This window comes from Amphibalanus amphitrite, unplaced genomic scaffold (assembly GCF_019059575.1).
Source record: "Amphibalanus amphitrite isolate SeventyFive unplaced genomic scaffold, NRLGWU_Aamphi_draft 000702F_arrow, whole genome shotgun sequence".
NCBI lineage: Eukaryota > Metazoa > Arthropoda > Thecostraca > Balanomorpha > Balanidae > Amphibalanus > Amphibalanus amphitrite.
In genome coordinates, this window is record NW_024882196.1 from 171,523 (window position 1) to 191,214 (window position 19,692).

Sequence of the window (19,692 nt, forward strand, 5' to 3'; positions counted from 1 at the left end):
ATGAGCTATGTACGTGCAAGCCGATTGCACCCCTTCGTGCATTGCCACGCCTGCAGGGTAAACGGCCGCTCTAACTGGTTCAAAACTTGCAGGTCATAAGAAGAATACATTGAGTCATAACATTCCGGCGAGATAATATCCGAGGGGTGCAAGCTGCGCGTGCGGGGGGCGGATAACGGTTTTGACTAGGGATCCTCTGATCCCGGGAAACGTCGATCTAGCGACACAAAAGTCGGTACACTGATAGAACTAGACACACGCTACATGAAGTTATGAAAATGACTGCACTGGGGTGCCTGGGACATGAACTATGCACGTGCAGTTAATTCATACCATACTGTAGGTAGATATCCGCACCAATCTCACGTGCTTCGAAGCATTTTTGGGATGTTTCGTTTGGTTTCAGGTTCAGTCCAAGCTCAGTCTGGGTTTCGGTGGTTTGGCCCGGTGTGTGCCCTCAGTACCGTTCCTCCAATTCTGGCCCAAGGCAACGCAAGAGCGCTGCCGGCATCTAGTCATACCAGTCACACTGCGTGCTGGATATTCGCTTGCTTCTTATATTTGCACTGTATGTATATGGCCGATGTGCACTGTCGCCTATTACATGATATATAAACATCCAGATATTGTAAACGTATCGAAAAAAGCTCTGCCTCGGACCCTCTCATTCGGGTCTGAGGTCATTCGGGGCTCTCACTGTGCGTTAGCTGCCGTGACTATGTTTCTAAGCCGTCACTGTCACCGAATACATCACAATAATATTGATTGTACCAACTCCATTTTCATGAAAATTCATGTAAAACTCACTTTTATGCTCCTTTCCCTTATGCGATTTTGTTACTATAACGTACCGAAACCAATACGCTCATTTCAAGGCGTTCGTCCCAGTACCGTAGCACACACATCCACTTTATGTTCCCCGAGTGACGTCATATGCCGTTCTCAGCTGACAATGGCCGACTGCCGGTACTTCGAGGACGACTACACGACCCTGCCTGCGCGTCTGACCGACATCCCTGACGACGTGCTCGCCGAGGTGCGCCAGGATCGCTTCGCTAACTTCGACTACACCAATCCGAACATGACCGACTAGCCGACGGAGGGGCTGTGCAAGGATCAAGGGCGTGTTGGAGCGGTGCTCGTTTAGCGTCCTGTGAGACGTAAGTGTGACAAACTCTTCCGCTTATTGATATCGCATCAAGTATTGACAGGAATTGAATAATTGCGTGCCAATACGCTGCAAAGTGCAATGGGAGTGGCAGTGATAGGAATAGGAAAATCGACTGAAGAAAGTCGAAGCGCTTTTCCAATCCCTTCGAGTAGTTATTTTGATTGCATTTAGTTTGTCAAAATACCGTAAAACGAATCATCCTCGATTGAATTCAGCGGCTTTCCGTGCGTGCTATCATAGTGCTGTTGTATGCAACCATCGTGAATTATGAAATAACCTTAGTAAAGATGGACCGCTGGCGATACGTGCGATGTTAGTTTTTTTTTTACATACCTGTAGATATTACGACATTCCATTCATGAATGTCCTGCGGTCGCTTAGAAGCACCGCTGAACTGTGAGAAATGTATCAACATGAAAAGGCTGCCAAAATGAGACATGAAAAATATATGGTAAATGGAGGAATATGTTTACCTGTAGATACATAATACTTGGTTTTGTGCTGATTGAATAAAACATCCTCCGGACACGCATTCGAGGAAGCGACCGACACTCCCCACTTAGAAAATTGATCCTTATTGATTTTCTGACTTGAAAGCTCAGTACACAAGGTAGCTAGCTTGTACCGTGGCGACTGGCGCCCTGTCGGTCATGGACATGTGACATGTCAAGGCCAACGTCACTTTGGTAAATAAATATCAGATAATACACATGAAAAGAAACAGCAGGATATGAGATACAACCGTTTTGGCAGCAGCATAGTAGTTTTAGCGCCTTGGGCAGCAACATAATATGATATGATCCATAACGACCACGTGGACTGCGATCATTCAGCACCAGTGTCCGCTGAGAAGGCTTCCCACAACAAACACACGGTTCGAACCGCGTAACGAGACGAACGGTGTCAGCTCAGACCGGTTCATTAGGGCCGCGACCTTTGAGCGCTCGTCGCACGAACGGCACACCACCACCAGAGAGCATCACCAGACGTGACCCGACCGAATATACATACTCAATTACTCAGTGACGGAGGCATGATAAATTCCACACCAGATCGCACGGGCGTCGCCAAATAAAATAACGAAGGGGTATACTATTTACAACTTTTGAGCCTGCGCTCTGATCTAATTCTGTGCTAAAAACAGTCCGAATGTGACGCAGAGACAGCCTCCGTGCTGAGGTATGCTGAGAACGCCTTTACGTAAACAGAACCCACGTCGATTTAAACGGCGGAATACTACAGCTGGAGTCCAGTCGGATTCTCACTGCACAGCTGGGAGCGTCGGATTCAGCCAGCCATGTCCTACTTGATAATACCGGTAAGTTTGTGGGGAAATATGCGACATGCGCACATTCCAAGGCGTCAGCGTTCTGTAGGGTTCATTCCGATAATCGGCATGCACATTTCACATCCATGCAACCGCATTGTTGCAGTACAGTGGGTTACAGGCCAATCGATACGGAGCGTTTATCCACCGGTTACCTATGGTGCCATGCCTCATTCAGCACACTGGCAGTAGTCGCCTGCACTGGCAGACTGTGCCGCTTGGCTTGAGTGTGAAACGGCACAGCCTATCCACGCCATACGCATATGGTGAAATTTATACGGGACCCTACGGCCTACGGTCGCTGATAAGTTTCATCTCCAGTTTCATGAGCTGGTTTTCATTCCGGGAAGATTTGGTAGATTGAGGTGTTGGTACCTTTGGATATCTCCAGGTGGGTGGGTGGTGGTGGCGGGATCGAATACACTTCGAGCCTCCCCGGCCGAAAAGTCGGAGGGGCTCAGCCCCATTAGCCCCCTGACTCCTAGTCCTTATCGATGAGTAGGTAACCGACTGTACCTATTAGTGACGATTCGTAAGCAAAGTCAATCTGCCATTGGACAATAACTACAGGTAAGGTCATGAAACATTGCTTATAGAAATAAAAAAGCCTGCCTGTTTAAAGGAATTGTCGACAACATCTAGCGCCAAAATTACGGCAGTGAATAGTTACAGCTGACATTTTTTTATCACAGGCAGGCGACGAGGCCTGCAGTGTTCGGCAGCAGATGACGAACTACTGGGCGCAGTTCTCTGAACCCACACTGGAGAACATGATGCTTAACGAGGATGCTAGGCAGCTAGCTGAGCAGGAAGAAACTGAAATTCTGGACTCGGTTCCGCAGGTAAGAGAGCTTATAGAACGACTCAATAGTTCGTTTCGCGTTAGCTTATTTTTCATTAATTCCGATAAGAAAAAAAAACATTATATGTACATCCAGCACACGTTCAAGGTTCACTATAATCAGAACATAAACATTTTGTCAGGTTGGTGGAATGCGGGTGCTGGAACTCGGTGCCGGAATCGGCCGCTTCACCCGGAAACTGGCAGAGCGTGCAAAACACGTCACAGCCGTCGACTTTCTGGAAACCTACATCGAAAAGAACCGCCAGAGCAACGAGCATCTGGGCAACGTCGAGTTCGTCTGCATGGATGTGACACAGCTGAAACAGGACAACGGGCAGTATGACATGATCTTCAGCAACTGGCTCCTGATGTACCTTGGCGATGACGAGATCGACAAGCTGGTCAGCAGCATGCTTCGGTGGCTGAAGCCCAATGGTTACCTCTTCATTCGAGAGTCGTGCATCAAACAGTCAGGTGAGGGAAAAGCCGTCAGCCGTGATTGGCGGTCAGCTGAACACCGAGAATGAACTGAGAAAGTAGAAACTGAGAAAGCTTGTTTTCTAAGGCAATGCTGGCCCCTCCCCTCTTAATTATTCGTTATTCCAATTTCCATAAGAGGAGATCTAAGGCTTTAACGTGTGACGTGCTTTTAAAGAGCAAACGAACTAGTGCTGATCAGAAACGAATAACCAATGTTCCTTATGCTGAATAATGACAGCTATGTTTTATCTATCTGTAGACTGTAACTCATTATTGTAACTATGGACGTTTTAATGTTTCACTCCCTATGATAAACACGCTTCTATTACGATGTTGCAGGCAACAAGAAACGTCAGACCAATCCGACGTTCTACCGCAGTCCGGCACACTACTGCAGTCTCCTGCAGGGACCCAGCATGAACTCTCCGGAGGCCGACTACAGGTTCACACTACGCTACGCCGCCTCCGTCGACGTCTTCATCAAGGTCAGCAGCATGACCGATGAGGCCGTCTCTGATGGCACACGCGAAAAAATGACGCGTTTGCAACTGAAATCGTATGAACTCTTTTGAAGTGCGTCAACTGCATGCAATTTAACTGGGTACTGCATTACTTGACGAATTCTCGCTACGTTATACAACAGGCAATAAATCGGTGTGAGAGCTATTTTCATCGTCGTTCCTTGTTTCTGGCAGTATTCCGGCAACCCATACCAGCTGCTGTACCTGCTGAGGAAGACACCAACCAGCGACTACTTCAGCAGCTTCCAGAACTTCTTGGACAAGCACCAGTACTGCCTGAACGGCATCAAACGCTACGAGGCCGTCTACGGCGACTCATTTGTCAGCTGCGGAGGAAAGCCAGTCACAGAGGTTCGAAATGTGCTCCCCTTATTATAACCTCATTAGCAGCCGTCTTCATTTTGCAAGTCATACTGTGTATCCACTCATATCACAGTTTTCTTGAGAGGTGAAAACTGGTAACTAATTGAAGGATTACTTGGCTTTCTGGTCGAACTCCGTCCTGCATTCTAGCACGAAACTCTACCACGTGGCAAGCCAACCGGCAGCCTGTGACCCTCTCCCGTTCCGCAGCGGCTCTGCGACCGGCTGGGCCTGCAGGCCCACTCCCGTGTGCTGGACGTGGGCACGGGACCGGGCGGCTCAGCCATCCACATGGCGTCTCGCTATGGCTGTCACGTCACCGGCATCGACTTGTCTGCCAACATGGTGACGGTGGCGCTGCAGCGACAGGCCTCCCTCCCTCCGGCGGTGAGTCGCGCGCCAGCTCTCTGTACTCAGCTGCCTTTGGAAAGGTTATTTTACAATTACCTACAGCAGATATGTGCATCTGTGTCATATTTGTGTCAAGCAACCCCAAACTATCCTTTCTCCGCAGGTCCGCGAACGGTTGCGGTTCGAGATCAGTGACATCACGGAGCGCGAGTACCGTGACGCCAGCTATGACGTCATATACAGTCGGGAGACGCTGCTGCACGTGGAGGACAAGACGGCAGTGCTGGCCAAGTTCTGGCGGTGGCTGAAGCCAGGCGGAAAGCTGCTCATCACCGACTACTGCCAGGGAGAGGGCCAGCTGAGGAACGAGTTCCTCGAGTACAAGTCGGCGAGAGGTGAGGAATACATGGTCGATTGATATTTCTATAACGTACGAATCATCAGAACATGACATCAACGACGTCATCTGTCTTCAACATCCCTACAGGTTTATGACTAGCCCTGCCGTCTGCATAGCCATCATACAGGTTCCATCATCTGCCTACCCAGGTCGCTCGGACTGACCCTGCCGTTTCTCTACAGCGTACCGGCTCCTGACTCTTCAGGAGTACGGCGGCGTCGTGGAGGCTGCCGGCTTCACTGACGTCCAGGTCCATGACCAGAAGGACGACTTCCTGAACGTGCTGCATCAGGAGCTGGACACCTTCAGAGCGAGGAGACAACAGTTTGTCGATGTACTGATGTGCGCTCACAGAAGGGGAAGACTGGAACCTTTACTCAGCATGTAACATTTTTAAAATGTAGAAGCACAGGCGTATACATTTACCACTTTTTGTGAGCTATGAACTTCAAATACGTTTTGATTTATTTCATGAAAATATTTAAAACAAACATTTTTAGCATCAATATTTTATTGGGATTAGCCTACCTGACTTGATAGCTTATTTCTGAAATACCTGCTTCTGTCTGGTCCTGTCTCCAGTAATCACAAAACTGTTCATTCCTTTCAGGAGTTCTCGGAGAGCGAGTTCCGAGACACGGTGGTGGGATGGGAGCAGAAAATCGCCCGCGCCACCGACGGCAGCCAGGTGTGGGGCCTCATCGCCGCCCAGAAGCCCAGTGAAGAGTGAACTAGCTCTTTGTCTGCCTCGGAGAGAGGAACTACTTCCGCTAGAAGCCGCCGGTCTTGGGACCTGCCATATTCCATTTGTATTCCCAGGAGGCTGATAGGTTGTGGGCATACATAATGAGCTCTAGCTTTCGTGATGTTTGAATGATCCTGATCAGTGTGGCAAGCTAGAAAGATGCATGATGATATTTTTTCCTAAATGGAAATGAGTGTTATCAGTGTTTACTAACAGTGCAGTTTTGACAGTGTTAACTGTGTTACCTATAGATACCGAGCTCTATAGCTTGTCGACAAGCATGTGTGATATTTGAATGAATTTGTTGCTATAATGTTTGTTTGGGAATGGTGCAAAAAACGTGCTGGCTAGTGGGTAAAAACACCAGTGACTATTGTTTTTTCACCAACGCTGATACATGTAAGGTAGGTACTTGAGACTAGCGCGCTATACGTGGCCAATGCCCCAAATATCAGATAGGTAGGTAGTTATATCTGCTGATGCCTTTGCATCTGTAAATGTTCAATCAATAAACTGAATCAAAAGTTTTTGGTTTTCCCGTTGACTGCGGTGACTCAAATTGCCATTTTTGTAAGATTTATTTTGATTCACCTGTGCTTATACGACATGGCGGAGGAATGTATATGAATAAGGCAGGAACTTGAGATTTCAAACAAACTTATTTATATGTGATTTAATTCTTATACCTTCAACCCGTGTCTTGATGTGGGTCTCAGCCAGCTTCGCCAAGATGGGTGGGGGAGCGAACTCATCTTGGGCAAAGATGTCATGATTCAGAAAATAATAGATCGATGTGGGCATGCTTGTTTGAAACAGGAGACATTCGCAATGTCTTCAATTTCTTTTTAAATTGGTAAAATAGTGAGGTAACGAATCTGACCCCACTCACAGTGGGATTTAGAGTAGACTTTTCTACTGTCCACCGGACACCACCAGCCCATTCGGCGAATTCTCATCTGCCCGTGTTTCCACGGCAGCTGCCTAAATCCAGTGCCGACGACTGACGAGATTTTTTGTTTGTTTGTTTTGTTGGGTTAGGCCCTTTCGGTCCATTAAGACCATTTCAGAGCCGGGAGGAAGATAGGACATAGGGGGAGACATTGGTCTGGGCAGGCACCCTAGTGAGTCGCCGGGGCTGAGCCCGTCCGAAGACAGGCCACCCAGCCCCAAGGCACTCACTGCACCCGGCTACGGGGTGCGCTCCCTCGGGAGCAGCGGTGCCGCTCCAAGGGAGCAGCCCGCATGAGATAAAGTTGCCTGTCCAGCCCGGAGGGGGGTGGCGGTGTGGAGGAGAAGGATTTCAGTATCCTGAAGATAAAAGCATGGAACGGTCGACTGACGAGACAGCTTAACGTCTACGTCTCTGTGTCTTAAGCATCTCATATCTAACGAATGGCTATTTCGAGCCGTGCGGTGCAGCATGACTTCAGGCGCTGACCACTAGCGACATCTGTGAATCGGAATGCATAACTATTTGTAGCCGTGCGGTGCAGCATAGCTTCAGGCGCTGACTACTAGCGACATCTATGAGCTGGACTTCACAGCTCTGTCCTCGCGGCATAACCTATCAATGCAGATAGGACTTCCGATTCGCGCCGGTCAAAGTCAAAGTCGTGAGTGTTTTTTTTTATTTTATTTTATTTAGAAGAGTGATGCATTAAGCATGAAGGTTTTTATAGGTATAGGGTGAACGCAAACTTATTGAGCATTGTTGTATAACGTTCAACATTACCTGATCGCCCGCGCTTGCACCGTACACGGAATACCATCGTTATCCTGTATCGCCGTGTCAAGCCAAAATTTTTCAAATTCAAAATTTCTATAGACTCATTAAAAATGTTACTCCAGATAATACACAGCAGTGTCTCATGAGCGGTTAGCGCTGATTTTCTTGTTCACCCAATGGGTGTCATATAGAAAAGAAAGACATCCATCTTCAAAGTCCTGACACACTAGGTTTGGGTCTGATGACACCAGTCCGAAGCCAGCTGCTTGAAGCGCCTCCACGACGGCGATAAACCGCACAGCGTTCTCGCGTGAGACCTCGTTCCTCCTCGGCACCTTCATGCCCTCCCCCTCGGCGATGGTGGGGGACCACTGGAGCAGGTGGAACTCGACGTTTAGCTGCTGGACGCGGAGAAGGTCGCCGCCAGTGGTCAGCTGTTGGTGTAGAGCCTCCCACTCGCTCGTCTCCACGTCCAGCTTCAGGTAGTGGATGGTCCCCGGTCGCACTCGAGCCCTGCGCACTATGGTGCCCAGACTGGCCACCGGAAAGCCGCCCAGCTCCGCGTCGCTGGACCCGATCCCCAAGCTGTGGAAGTGGATGTTTCTCGACTTGCGGAAGCTGCTCACTCCCATGGTGGGGTCGAATGCGTGGACCATGCAGCCCAGGTCCTCCATGGTCTCTTCGAAGGAGAAATCATGGTTGACGCCGAAGGAAAGGACAGAACAGTTCGCTGGCAGCAGGTTCAAACACACAGGCTTCCGGCCGTCCAGAGCGTACACAACCGATCTATCCGAGTCGTTCTGACGCGAACGTGCACAGTGGAAGCACCGACCGCCGGCTCCGTACAGGTGCAGACACGAGGCACGCGCCTCTGTGTCTACTGCGGTGAGCAGCTCGTCTAGCTTACGGAACACGGCCTCCTCCTCAGAGTCCACAGCTGGAGAGAAACTGCCGGTGGCGTGTAAAGTGCCGGCGGTAGCAGAGGGTCCCAGTTCTACCGCCGGCTGCTGGTTGAAGGGCACACTTGACCACGACCATAATGCAGCCGATCTGGAGATGGATGAGACCCGCATTTATTGTTCGATATATATTATGATCCAACATTTCATCCGATTTTTCATCGGGAGACATTAGTCATTTTTACTGCAAACGTAAGCCTTCAACTTTTCAGGCCAAGATTTATATCTTGTGTCATTTGCCTACCCAAACATTGTTACGAGCGAGCGAGCGCAGCGAGCGAAGCGAAGTCTTTTCAATATAACGGAAAAATCTCAGTATGAGCGGCCCGGCCCGGCCCGGCCCGGCCTGTAACGCTTTTGAGAGGCTTATATCTCAGCAACCGCTGGACCGAATGGCCTGCGGTCTTTTTTGCTGGGTAGCCCCATCCCCTCTACCCCGTAATTGACTACTTTTGATACATCTCAGTGACCGCCGTGGCACGTGCCACGTGAAAAGTCAAGGGTGTTCAAGCGGTTTTGCAAAAGTAATGATTTTGAGAGGCCCATATCTCAGCAGCGGCTTGACCGATTCTCTTGCGGTCATTTTTATAGGGCAGCTGCATGCCTTCTACCAAAGGTCGGATACTCTTCATCTATGTGAGTGACCCCCACTGCACGTGCAAAATACAACAATAAGAGGTGCCAAATTTGTTCCCATTTCAGTAACTCGGTAATTACTGGGGCGATTTCGCTGAAACTTGGCATACAGGTAGGCACCCACCAGGCAATGCATTCCCATGTGTTGCAGTTAGGGTGCTACTGCACGTGCGCACGTGCAGGGGGCGTTTCCAGATCTCGAGAACGGCTGGGCCGATTGCGCTCAAATTTGGTGCACGGTTGGGGACCGGTTAGTAGGGTGCCGTGCAAAAGTCATTTTGGACCCCGTTTGCACGTGCGCACGTGCAGAATGCCGCTTCCAGATCTCAGGAACGGCTGGGCCGATTGCGTTCAAATTTGGTACACCGGTAGCGACCGGTTAGAAGGGTGCTTTGCACAAGCCCGTTGGAAGTACCCTCTCGCCCTTCTGCACGTGCAGGGCTCACTATCTCGCTCGCTCGTTCTTCGCCCAAAAGGCGTTTTACTGGTATATAAGGAAGCTATCTACACATTATGACATTTTGATAGCGCCTTGAAGAAATACACATTCCATGAATGCCGAACTTACCCGAATCCAATATTGAAATGCGTTGTACTGGCGATTATCAAAAACAATGCAGCAATATAAACCAATGCTCCTTTACGTATTGAAGCGAACAACCATCTTGGACAATCTGGAACCCATAAGTTACTGGGCTTCATTTCTGGGACCTGCGAATCAATATTTTCGGCATAAATACGGCAAATGTCTCATAAACGACCTAGCAAGGCACGAAGTTCGTGTACAAATATATGCCGTTTGCACACTCGAACAATTGGTTTACTTTGAGATACCTGCATCGAAAGAGTGCACACACCGATGGAAGTAATGTTATATCCCCCAATTGGATAGCGTGTTGGATCATCCAATTGTACAACCAATAACATATCAATATAAGCATCGGTCTAAAGAAAAAAACATTTTAGTTACTATAACGGATATTGAACCAACCTCTCTCACCTTTTCACCTACAATCCTCAAAAGCAAACGAAGCTCTCGCCTTTCCTCTCACTCACACACCCGCTACTCACTGATGACTCGCACACATGACACGGACCTAACGCGGCAGTGAGACTTGTCCGTCGGACAGCAGTGGGGCCAGCCGCATGCCACAATAGTGTGCTAGGACCGCCGGACCATGGACGATGGGACGCCGTGCGCGAAACGCCAGTTGGTTATCAATTGACAAAGATGCTGACCAGGGCGATGACCCATAGAAGTGATTTAGAATGCGAGTGAGAGACGACCGATCAAGAAATGCATCTACGGTGAAAATAACTTGTGACTGTAGGTTCCATGATATACACTGTCATAAGGGCTGCAGAGTCGGAGTTGGAGACGATTTGGGGGGGGGGGGGGGCGGAGTTGGTGTCGGGTCACCGAAAACCATCGAATCTGTAGACCAGGCAGCCGAGTCGGAGTCGGAGTCAGTCGAGGTCGACAGTCGTGCCCGGAGCCGGAGTCGAAGTCGATTTTCGAAGGCTACAGTGGGAGTCACCGAAAATCCATCGACCCCGCAACCCCTACAGAGTATAGCGTGTAATTTTTTCCCACTCATCTCCAGAGCGAAATGACAGGAATGGTAAAATGATTTGTCGAAAGAGGTGGATCGCGCTTGAATGGAATAGTCATTGGTGCTTAAATTTTCCATTACCAGCCTTGTAGATGAACCGTAGTGTAATTCACGTAGTTTACGCAATTCACATTGTAGAAGTTTATGCATTGCATATGTACGCTTTTTGCATAGCCCGTCGTTACGCGTAAAACCTATGCCTTTCACATAAAAGAGCCGTTTTCCGTAAAATTTCCACCTAAAACGCAGAAATAGGTGCTGGACAAATTATGAAAAATCCAAATTATCGATGGCGTTGGTCAGAGGTAGATGAAGGTATGCAAATGTAGGGTCACATATCTCTAATCCAATAATAATGAATTGGGTAATAAATTAATAATCAGAATTCGGAACGGTAGCATAATCTATTCTTTTATAGAAAACAGCACACGCGGAATCGTAATACAATGTTCGCCTTAGTTACAGGCAAGTAGGCGGTAAACTGAAAATAAATGTGGCGCGTCTATTGTCACCTTTTCTATCGGTTACCGATGAAATAACTATTTACTTGAGTTCAGACGTGTTCATAGGCATCCATCTTACCCAAGCTACATGTTTTTCGGGACTTAAAACGATATTCAATTAGCGAAACATTTCAAGCAAAGTAACAACTACAATACTAAGGTCTCAAGTCTCAACGAATATTTCCCCTTTCAGAAGAGCGTAACTTTTCGTGACTTTTTCCTCTTAACCTATAAGCTTGGCCGTATAAGTAAGGAAGTTGAACTCTACTGAAGCATACACCTTAAAAATATCTAGTGCTATCTTCAGTCTACTTATCCAGCCGCACCATGCCAATCAATGACCGCTCGAGACTTACTATGTTAGAAGACCAGAATGACCCGCCTTATCATAGCCATACACACAGAGACCCGATACACCACACCGTCGAGTCAGGTTCCACAGAACCCACTAACCAGCTGATTGATCTCAGTCCTCGTCTGGAGTCGTACATGTTCACACTTCCGACATGCACTTGTCTGTCCGAGCCACACACGCTCACAGTTCGACATGCTGCACTAGCGCACAGGGAGGGACCACAGCGACATCTGGCGAGCCAATCGCCCTGCCACCTACCGGATTGGGTCCGCCAGCGTGTGCGTTTCGAGGGACAGCAGCAGCCAGGCGAGCGGCAGACTCTTGACGTGCGCCATGTCGTACTGGATAGCCGGTGGCTCCTCGAATATTACCAGATGTGAGGTGTTGCGCAGCGGCGACCCCTCGGCCGCGTGGTAGGGCACCGTCTTCTCTGCTGGCGGTATCGCCTCTGGGTTGGGCGGCCGGCTGAGCACGTGACCTCCCGCCAGCTGGATCAGCGAGGTCAGCTCGGCGCGGGGCAGCTGCTTGAAGGCGCCCTGCAGGTAGACGTGCAGCCCGGTGAGCAGCGGCGGCTGCAGACGCTGGCGGCGGCGGCACGCACGGCTGCCCGCCTCCCCGGCCACGTGCCACGGCTCGGCCGGCAGCGTGTGCCCGGCCTCCGCGCAGGCGTCAGTCCAGTCGGCGGTCACCAGCCAGGCGCCGGCGAGCAGCGCGCGCAGCCGCGGCACGCTCAGACCCGGCGGCCGCTCGGCACACACCAGGTGCGTGGTGGCGTCTGTGACAGCGGCGGCAAACTTCCAGCCGAGCCGAGTGGCCGTCTTCTTTAGCGCGCCGACGGCGGAGGTCGACAGCTCGGTTGCGGCGAGAACGACTGCTCCGTCAGCTGAGGGCTCCGTCTGGCTGGTAGACGGCGCCTGTCGCGGTGTATCCAGAGCCGCCTCCATCTCCGCGCGTCCGGCCGCCAGCTGGCGCGGCGTGGTGCCGTACAGACAGCGGGCGTCAGGGTCGGCGCCGCGACCGACCAGCAGGGCGGCCAGCTCGGCGCGGCCGGCGGCCACCGCCTCGTGCAGCGGTGTGCGCAGCTGCAGACCGGGCGGGTCGGGCAGCGCGCCGGCCTCGAGCAGCGCGGCCGCCAGCTCCAGCCGGCCGGCCTCGCACGCCTCGTGGAGCGGCGTCCAGCCGGCGTTGTCCTGGGTGTTGGGCGAGGCGCCGGCCGCCAGCAGATCGCTGACCCGCTCCAGGTCGCCGCGCACACAGGCGGCGTGCAGACGCGTCTCCCCCTTGGCGTTTCGTTTGGTGAGGCCCGCGCTGGAGACCAGTGAGGAGCCCGAGGACTGCGTGCGCCGGCCACCCGTCCCGGACTGGCCCGACGGTGGAGCGCGCGGCTTCTTGGACGAGCCAGGGTCCTCAGCTGGCTTATCGCTGGGCTGAAATCAGAGCCGAGAGACGTGACTAATTATGACGAAAACAACATTCGTGTGGTAGCGTATGACTCATGTCAACTAACATTTTCCCGACTTAATGTAATTGTTTATTAATTGGGGCTTCAGGGCGCGCCGACTACTAAGGTCACTTGGCGCCCGTCCGACTTAATGAACCTTATATTTATATGAAATGATCACTTGATTGAAAAGGACAAAATTAAACTTATATAACTCCCTAGTAATCTTCTGAATAATGGAACACAAAAACTCACCTTCTCCACGTTCCGTTTCGTCTTCGTGCCTTTTCCTTCTGACTTCCTCTCCTTTTCCGCATTCCCGGCGACGTCTCCGTCATCTTTCTTCTGTGACTCCTTCTTTTGTCTGGCTTTGTTCCCACCTTCCTTCTCCTTCACCTCTTCTTTCTGTCTTCCATCACCACCGCCTCGCTCTGCCTTCTTCCTCGGACTCCGCTCTCTCCGTTCGACCGGCGCTGTGGAATCGTGCGGCGGCGCCGTGGAATCATGCGGCGGTGCTGTCTGAGCTCCACCGAGACCCAGTAGCTGCCGCAGCTCAGCGCAGCCGGCGGCCATCGCGCTCAGCGTCGTGTCCGTGCGCTGCTCACGAGCCTCCGACGGCACCGCGCACAAGGTGCACGTGCCGCTGATATCGGCGCACGGGCCGCAGAACACGTGCGCGCAGCGGCCATAGCGGCGTGGCTCTGTGGCGATGACGCCGCAGCCACTGCAGCGCAGCAGTGCTTCCAGCGCATCCAGTGCACTGCTGGTACGCTGCCAGGTGAACACCTCTGACAGTGCCATCTGTGAATATCAATGGACAACAGAACTGTGAGACATGCTGGCTGTGAGATACCTAACTAGAAGGTTACAACAAGACCCTGAAAGAATTCACAATAGTGATTTTTGCCATTGGCCATTGCCTTCATTGATGTAGCCAATAGCCATCATACATCAGTTAACAACTAACTTGGGGTTAAAATTGAACCAATAAGAAATCCAATTGTTACAAGCTTTGAAATGTTACAATGTTTCATCCCATATGGTTCCCAATGGTTCTATTTGGTTCCCAATCTAAGGTTCAACCACATTTTTATTACAACTTGAACTTGCCACAATGTTGTCATTGTTGTTGTTGTTCAGTAGGCGGAACTATGGTCATGAGTACCCAAATATAGGAACGTTCCCATTTTTGGGAACGGAGTTCCCAAATATGGGAACGGGCGTTCCCATTTATGAGAACGGAAGGCAATTTTTCGGCCGTTCTCCCACTAAAACTCAAAAGTGCATCACGTCTCAGAAAAGTGCACGCTGATTTAAGTGTCTACTAAATCTCCATAAAGTTATCTTTAATCTGACCGTGGAACAAGGAAATTGACCGTGGAATGATATTTTTAATGATTTTTTGAAAATGACAGAATGGTGGAAATATGGGTTATACGACATTTAACATGCAATTTTAAGGAAAATGAAGCATTTTTTAGTTTGAGGTAAAGTATAATAATTTTCGCCTGGTTATGAACTTTCATACTATCGACACCAGATGCTGACAAATGCAAGCGAAGACGCGGACGGTCCCGAGGTAATATTGTTGACTTTTAATGTCGGGGCGGACGACCGCGTGGAACGTGAGTGAATTTACCGAGCTACTGTTGAAAATTATCCAGCTGTATTTTATCATCCCGGAAAGACATATTTTATTTGGATGCTAGCTGTTTAGAGTTGTTTTATAAGGAGCGTCATGAGCGTGGTTTTTGTCGTCCGTGTTTCTAAGCGTGATCGTTTTGGGGGAATTTCTCTTATATAGATCGCTCTGTGTGGCTTATTTATAATTTTTATGCTGATTTCGATAATTCCTCGTGCCCATCCTACCAGGCCTTTTGCCACTTACACTCATCAAGAAAGGAAAAAACTAGATTTTCATTGGGACTAGGTGTTTTGAGGGTGTAACATATTCAGCGTTCCCATTTTTGGATACTTCCTTGTGCTCGTCAACTATCGGTGATAAACAGACAGGTGCTTGACATGTCTCCACCCTCGGCGCGGACGGTGGATATAGGCATGGAAGACCCTGTTGAACATCGCTGAGCGTTGTGAATTACGTAATCCTGCAGAGGGGGGCGTGCCCGCTGCGAGATCGACGGGAATAAAAGCGCAGAAGACCGGGCGAAACATGCGACGGTCTTGCCGGAAAGGTCATCTGATGATTGTTGCGTTAACAATAATTTGCGGCGTTGGACGTGATGCTTGTTAATGAAAAGAGCCCCTGAAAGGCGTCGGTGAAATCGTTCCCAATTTTGGGTACGCCGTTCCCATAATAAGGAACGCTTGCAGCGCCAGTGTACGAGAGCGTTCCCAAATTTGGGCTCGCGGCCCGGATGATGGACTGCTTTAGAAATAGGGGAACGATTTGAAACTACGATGGGCCTTACAATATCAAACTCTTTCCCAACAATATTGAGACAAATATCAGGCGGTTCACGATCGTTTTATATTTTTTGGACGTCATTTAACGGTTCTTTTTCTTGTTTTAAATAATGCCTACATGGCGTTCCCATATTTGGGTTTATCGTTCCCAAACATGGGAACGAAAATGCGTTCCCGAAAATGGGTACGCTTGACCATAGTTCCGCCTACTGTGTTGTTGTTGGAATAGGGCGCGTAGCCTTACAACCCAAGCGTCCAACCCCACAATGTCAGTTCCAGTTCTGAACCAAATTAGGTAAACACCAAATTATTTCAAATGTTATAAGCAAAATGTTTTGTTCAATTCTGAGCACAGGGTGAGGGTGCAAACGGCGACATTCACCAGCCTCGCGCTATTGAGATAACCAAAATACTCATGCTATAATGTATTTATAAAAATGCATGACATACCGTAAAAACAACTCTGAATCTGAATCTCTGCACCTTTATTCCTCAGTCCTCACTCCTCAACCCTCAGACACAACCAAGAGAAGGCGCGTGGCACCTACGCGTGATGCGTCCAACAAAAAATGCTACTTGAAAAAGGCGCTAAATTTATTTTGTCTATAGTGCGCCATTGATGAATAAATCTGAGAAATACAAATGTCACAAATGTCATTCGTGCCATATTTCTAAATGACGTAACAGGACCGAGTTCTGAGCAGGTCAATCTTTGACTTTTGTGGGATTCCTTTTTAAGTTGGGTTCTATTCTGTATTTTAAATACAAAATAAGATAAAAATTTTAGTGAGTTGTTACTCAAAAGTAATCTTGGTTTCTCATGTTGACCATTATTTTATTTTTGTTTACATTTTCAGTTGAAAGAGACTCTACGCTGTGCAGAAACATCATTTGGCACCATAGCAACCATTGAGCATCTGTGGGTCAATGTTGACTTACTGAACAGCGACAAACTCCTGATAGGCTGCATATATATAAGCCCCTCAACCAACAGACATCAAAGCATGCTGGAGCTTACAGAAGTATTGAAGAAAGCATCACATTCAAAACCGTCACACATGCTGATTGGAGGCGACTTCAACGTTCCCCAAATTGACTGGGCCAATGTTTTCTCTCCAGAACCAGAAGGCCACTACTCTCACTACTTGATCAAGTGTGTTCAGGACTGTTTCCTCACCCAGCATGTGGCAAGACCCACCAGATTTAGACCAGGGCAGCCCCCAAGCACCCTTGATTTGCTTCTCACCAATGAAGAAGGCATGATGAGAAACTTAACTTACATGCCAGGCTTGGGTCACAGTGATCACATTTCTCTGAGGTTTGAATTAGCATGCTACACGGAACGACGGACGCCTGATGCTGTGCCAAACTACAACAAGGGCAACTACAACCTTTTGAGGGACCTGGTTGGAGAAGTTGATTGGTCGAGGATGCATGATAGCAACGTGCACCAGGCCTACAGCTTCTTCAAGGAATCCCTGCAAGATGCAATCAAACAATCAATTCCACCAGCAAGGCCCAGGTCACGCAAGAACTTGTACATTAATGGCAGGGCAATGAAGCTCAAAAGGAAGAAGGCTTCTCTGTGGCGAGCCTATGCACAATCAGGAGATCCCTTCGATTATGCCCAATACTGCCACTGTCGCAACATGCTTCGCAGCCTCACAAGGAAACTTCGAGCTGAATTTGAACAAAGAATCTCTTCTGAGCTGAAATCCAATCCAAAAGTGTTTTGGAAGTACGCAAACTCGAGGCTGAAAACCAAGCCTGGCATAGAGGACCTGAAGGATGAAAATGGTCATCTGTGCACCGATGACACGATGAAGGCTACAGTTCTAAATAACTTCTTCTCTTCAGTATTCACAGACGAAGATCTAGCCGCTGTCCCAGTCTTGTCTCCCGGGGGCTCACCTGCTGAGGCTATGGATCTCAATATCACCGAGACCATGGTTGAAAGACTACTGCAAGGTTTGAAAACCTCCAGTTCTCCCGGCCCGGATGGAATCCACCCGAGAATATTGAAGGAGGCAGCTGGACAGTTGGCTCGGCCCCTCACTATTCTGTTTCAGAAATCCATTGACACTGGGTCATTACCAGATGATTGGAAGCTTGGCACTGTTGTCCCAATTTTCAAGAAGGGTAGCAGGCAGGAACCAGGCAACTACCGTCCTGTGAGTCTGACTGCCATACCATGCAAGATACTAGAGTCACTCATCAGAGACCATATCATGACTCACCTCACCGCCAACCAACTTCTGCACAGCGACCAGCATGGATTTAGGCCTAGGCGCTCATGCACCTCTCAGCTCCTGGAAGTGATCGAGGATTGGTCTCTGTGCTTAGAGAATGGAGAACCGGTCGATGCCATATACCTTGATTTTAAAAAAGCATTTGATTCGGTGCCCCACCAGCGTTTACTGAGCAAGCTGGAGAGCTATGGCATCGCGGGAACTCTCAAGAGATGGATCGCCTCATTCCTTCAAGATCGCCAGCAACAGGTTGTGGTGAGAGGCTGCTCCTCTCCATGGGCACCAGTCACTAGCGGCGTGCCTCAGGGCTCTGTTCTCGGCCCTACCCTGTTTATATTATATATTAATGACCTGCCCAGAGTTGTCGACAGCGCCATCAAGATTTTTGCTGACGACACAAAGATATACCGTAGTGTGTCTCACAGCAGTGGGTCAGAGGAACTCCAGAGGGATCTTGAGGCGGTCATCACATGGTCTGACAGGTGGCAGCTCCCATTTAACGATGCTAAATGCAGGTCACTTCATGTGGGACCGAGAAACCCCTGCCATACCTACAAGATGGGTGGAGCCGAACTAGAGCATACTCGTGCAGAGAAAGATCTTGGAATCTTCCTTGATGATGAGCTGAAGTTCCGCATGCAAGCCGCTGCAGCATCCTCAAAAGGAAACCAGTTACTTGCTCTCATCAAGCGATCCTTTCTTTGTATCGACAGGGTTACCCTACCCTTGCTGTACAAGACACTTGTAAGACCCCACTTAGAGTATGGCAACCTGATATGGGGACCCTTCAACCGAGCCGACCAAAAGTTGATCGAGCGAGTGCAGAGGAGAGCCACAAAGCTTGTTCAGGACATCAAGCACCTACCATACCAGGAGCGCCTCAAATGCCTGAGCCTGCCATCCCTCTACTACCGAAGGAGAAGGGGTGACATGATCGCCATGTACCAGATCTTCAGTGGAGGTTTAGATGTCCAACCTGAGAAATTCTTCACACCTGCCCCTGGAGTTGGTACAAGAGGTCACAACAAGAAGTTGAGGAAGCCCCAGGCCCAATCAAGAGTCAGAAGACACGCACTTTCAACAAGAGCTGTGAATGACTGGAATGCGCTTCCTCCTTCTGTGATCCTGGCATCCACTCTCAACCAGTTCAAGGCCAGATTGGACGATCACTGGAACCGAATCAAATACTTCATCCCAGATTAGTATCCACGAGAGTCCTCAGTTCAGGAGCTCGATGCGAGCGGGACCCTACAGGCCATAGTGGCCATCAAAATTCCCGTATTGGTAAGGTAAGGTAAGGTAAGGTATTTTCCTTTGATGATGTCATAGATATTTTAAACAAGCTGATCTCAACGAACCAACTATTTTGCATTCTCTCAGAGTCTACAGTTTTGAGAAAATCCCTGAAGAGCCATCTCGGATCCATGATCAGGAATCAGGCATAGGCCGCGTTCGATGTCTCCTCGGACGAAGAACATTCTACGCAGAATATTCTATTTTGCGTTTGATGAAGCACACAGGCGGACGGCGAGACCGGCCATTTTGTGCGCCACTTACACAATGTGCGTCAGTTTCGAAAAAGGC

At 49.4% G+C, this 19,692-nt stretch overlaps 4 protein-coding genes across 7 annotated transcripts in view; 2 read left to right on the forward strand and 2 right to left on the reverse strand.

Moving 5' to 3' along the window:
* Nucleotides 1–1,632, forward strand: part of LOC122364840 (mucin-19-like) — a 30,146-nt gene extending 28,514 nt beyond the window's left edge. Inside the window, exon 10 of the mRNA XM_043335606.1 lies at nt 947–1,632. Within this exon, the coding sequence (XP_043191541.1) occupies nt 947–1,093 (147 nt within the window). The 3' untranslated portion in view covers nt 1,094–1,632. The remainder of the gene's footprint in view (nt 1–946) is intronic.
* Nucleotides 1,633–2,382: 750 nt separating this feature from the next.
* On the forward strand, nt 2,383–6,894 carry LOC122364842 (phosphoethanolamine N-methyltransferase-like). Its single transcript, XM_043335611.1, has 9 exons — nt 2,383–2,489; nt 3,191–3,340; nt 3,483–3,816; nt 4,162–4,307; nt 4,518–4,694; nt 4,917–5,093; nt 5,221–5,452; nt 5,640–5,791; nt 6,068–6,894. The coding sequence occupies exons 1-9, from the start codon at nt 2,469–2,471 to the stop codon at nt 6,185–6,187; spliced, it is 1,509 nt and encodes a 502-aa protein (XP_043191546.1). The 5' UTR covers nt 2,383–2,468; the 3' UTR covers nt 6,188–6,894.
* Nucleotides 6,895–7,820: 926 nt separating this feature from the next.
* On the reverse strand, nt 7,821–19,588 carry LOC122364843 (BRCA1-associated RING domain protein 1-like). Of its 4 annotated transcripts, none has more exons than XM_043335613.1 (5): nt 16,343–16,437; nt 13,691–14,236; nt 12,253–13,421; nt 10,092–10,197; nt 7,821–8,978 (listed from the first exon to the last, which is right to left on the reverse strand). In XM_043335613.1, exons 2-4 carry the CDS (start codon nt 14,234–14,236, stop codon nt 10,164–10,166), a joined length of 1,749 nt encoding a protein of 582 aa, XP_043191548.1. In that variant the 5' UTR covers nt 16,343–16,437; the 3' UTR covers nt 7,821–8,978; nt 10,092–10,163. The 4 variants fall into 4 exon arrangements, with proteins under 4 accessions (XP_043191548.1, XP_043191547.1, XP_043191549.1 ...); XM_043335612.1 differs by having other exon boundaries at nt 16,310–16,436; XM_043335614.1 differs by lacking the exons at nt 7,821–8,978; nt 10,092–10,197; nt 16,343–16,437 and adding an exon at nt 19,467–19,588 and having other exon boundaries at nt 12,100–13,421.
* Nucleotides 8,069–9,001, reverse strand: LOC122364848 (methyltransferase-like protein 24). The gene has a single exon (XM_043335620.1). The coding sequence runs from the start codon at nt 8,999–9,001 to the stop codon at nt 8,069–8,071; it is 933 nt and encodes a 310-aa protein (XP_043191555.1).
* Nucleotides 19,589–19,692: the final 104 nt, after the last annotated feature.

Excerpts from the sequence above, each read along its gene's own strand:
- LOC122364842 (XM_043335611.1), top strand. The coding sequence starts at position 2,469 with ATGTCCTACTTGATAATACCG. Across the intron at positions 3,817-4,161 it reads GTCGTGCATCAAACAGTCAG|GCAACAAGAAACGTCAGACC; the intron begins GTGAGGGAAAAG and ends ACGATGTTGCAG. Across the intron at positions 5,094-5,220 it reads AGGCCTCCCTCCCTCCGGCG|GTCCGCGAACGGTTGCGGTT; the intron begins GTGAGTCGCGCG and ends CTTTCTCCGCAG.
- LOC122364843 (XM_043335613.1), bottom strand. The coding sequence starts at position 14,236 with ATGGCACTGTCAGAGGTGTTCACCTGGCAGCGTACCAGCAGTGCACTG. Across the intron at positions 13,422-13,690 it reads CGAAACGGAACGTGGAGAAG|CCCAGCGATAAGCCAGCTGA; the intron begins GTGAGTTTTTGT and ends CTCTGATTTCAG. Across the intron at positions 10,198-12,252 it reads ACGCTGGCGGACCCAATCCG|ATTGTCCAAGATGGTTGTTC; the intron begins GTAGGTGGCAGG and ends TATGGGTTCCAG.
- LOC122364848 (XM_043335620.1), bottom strand. The coding sequence starts at position 9,001 with ATGCGGGTCTCATCCATCTCCAGATCGGCTGCATTATGGTCGTGGTCA.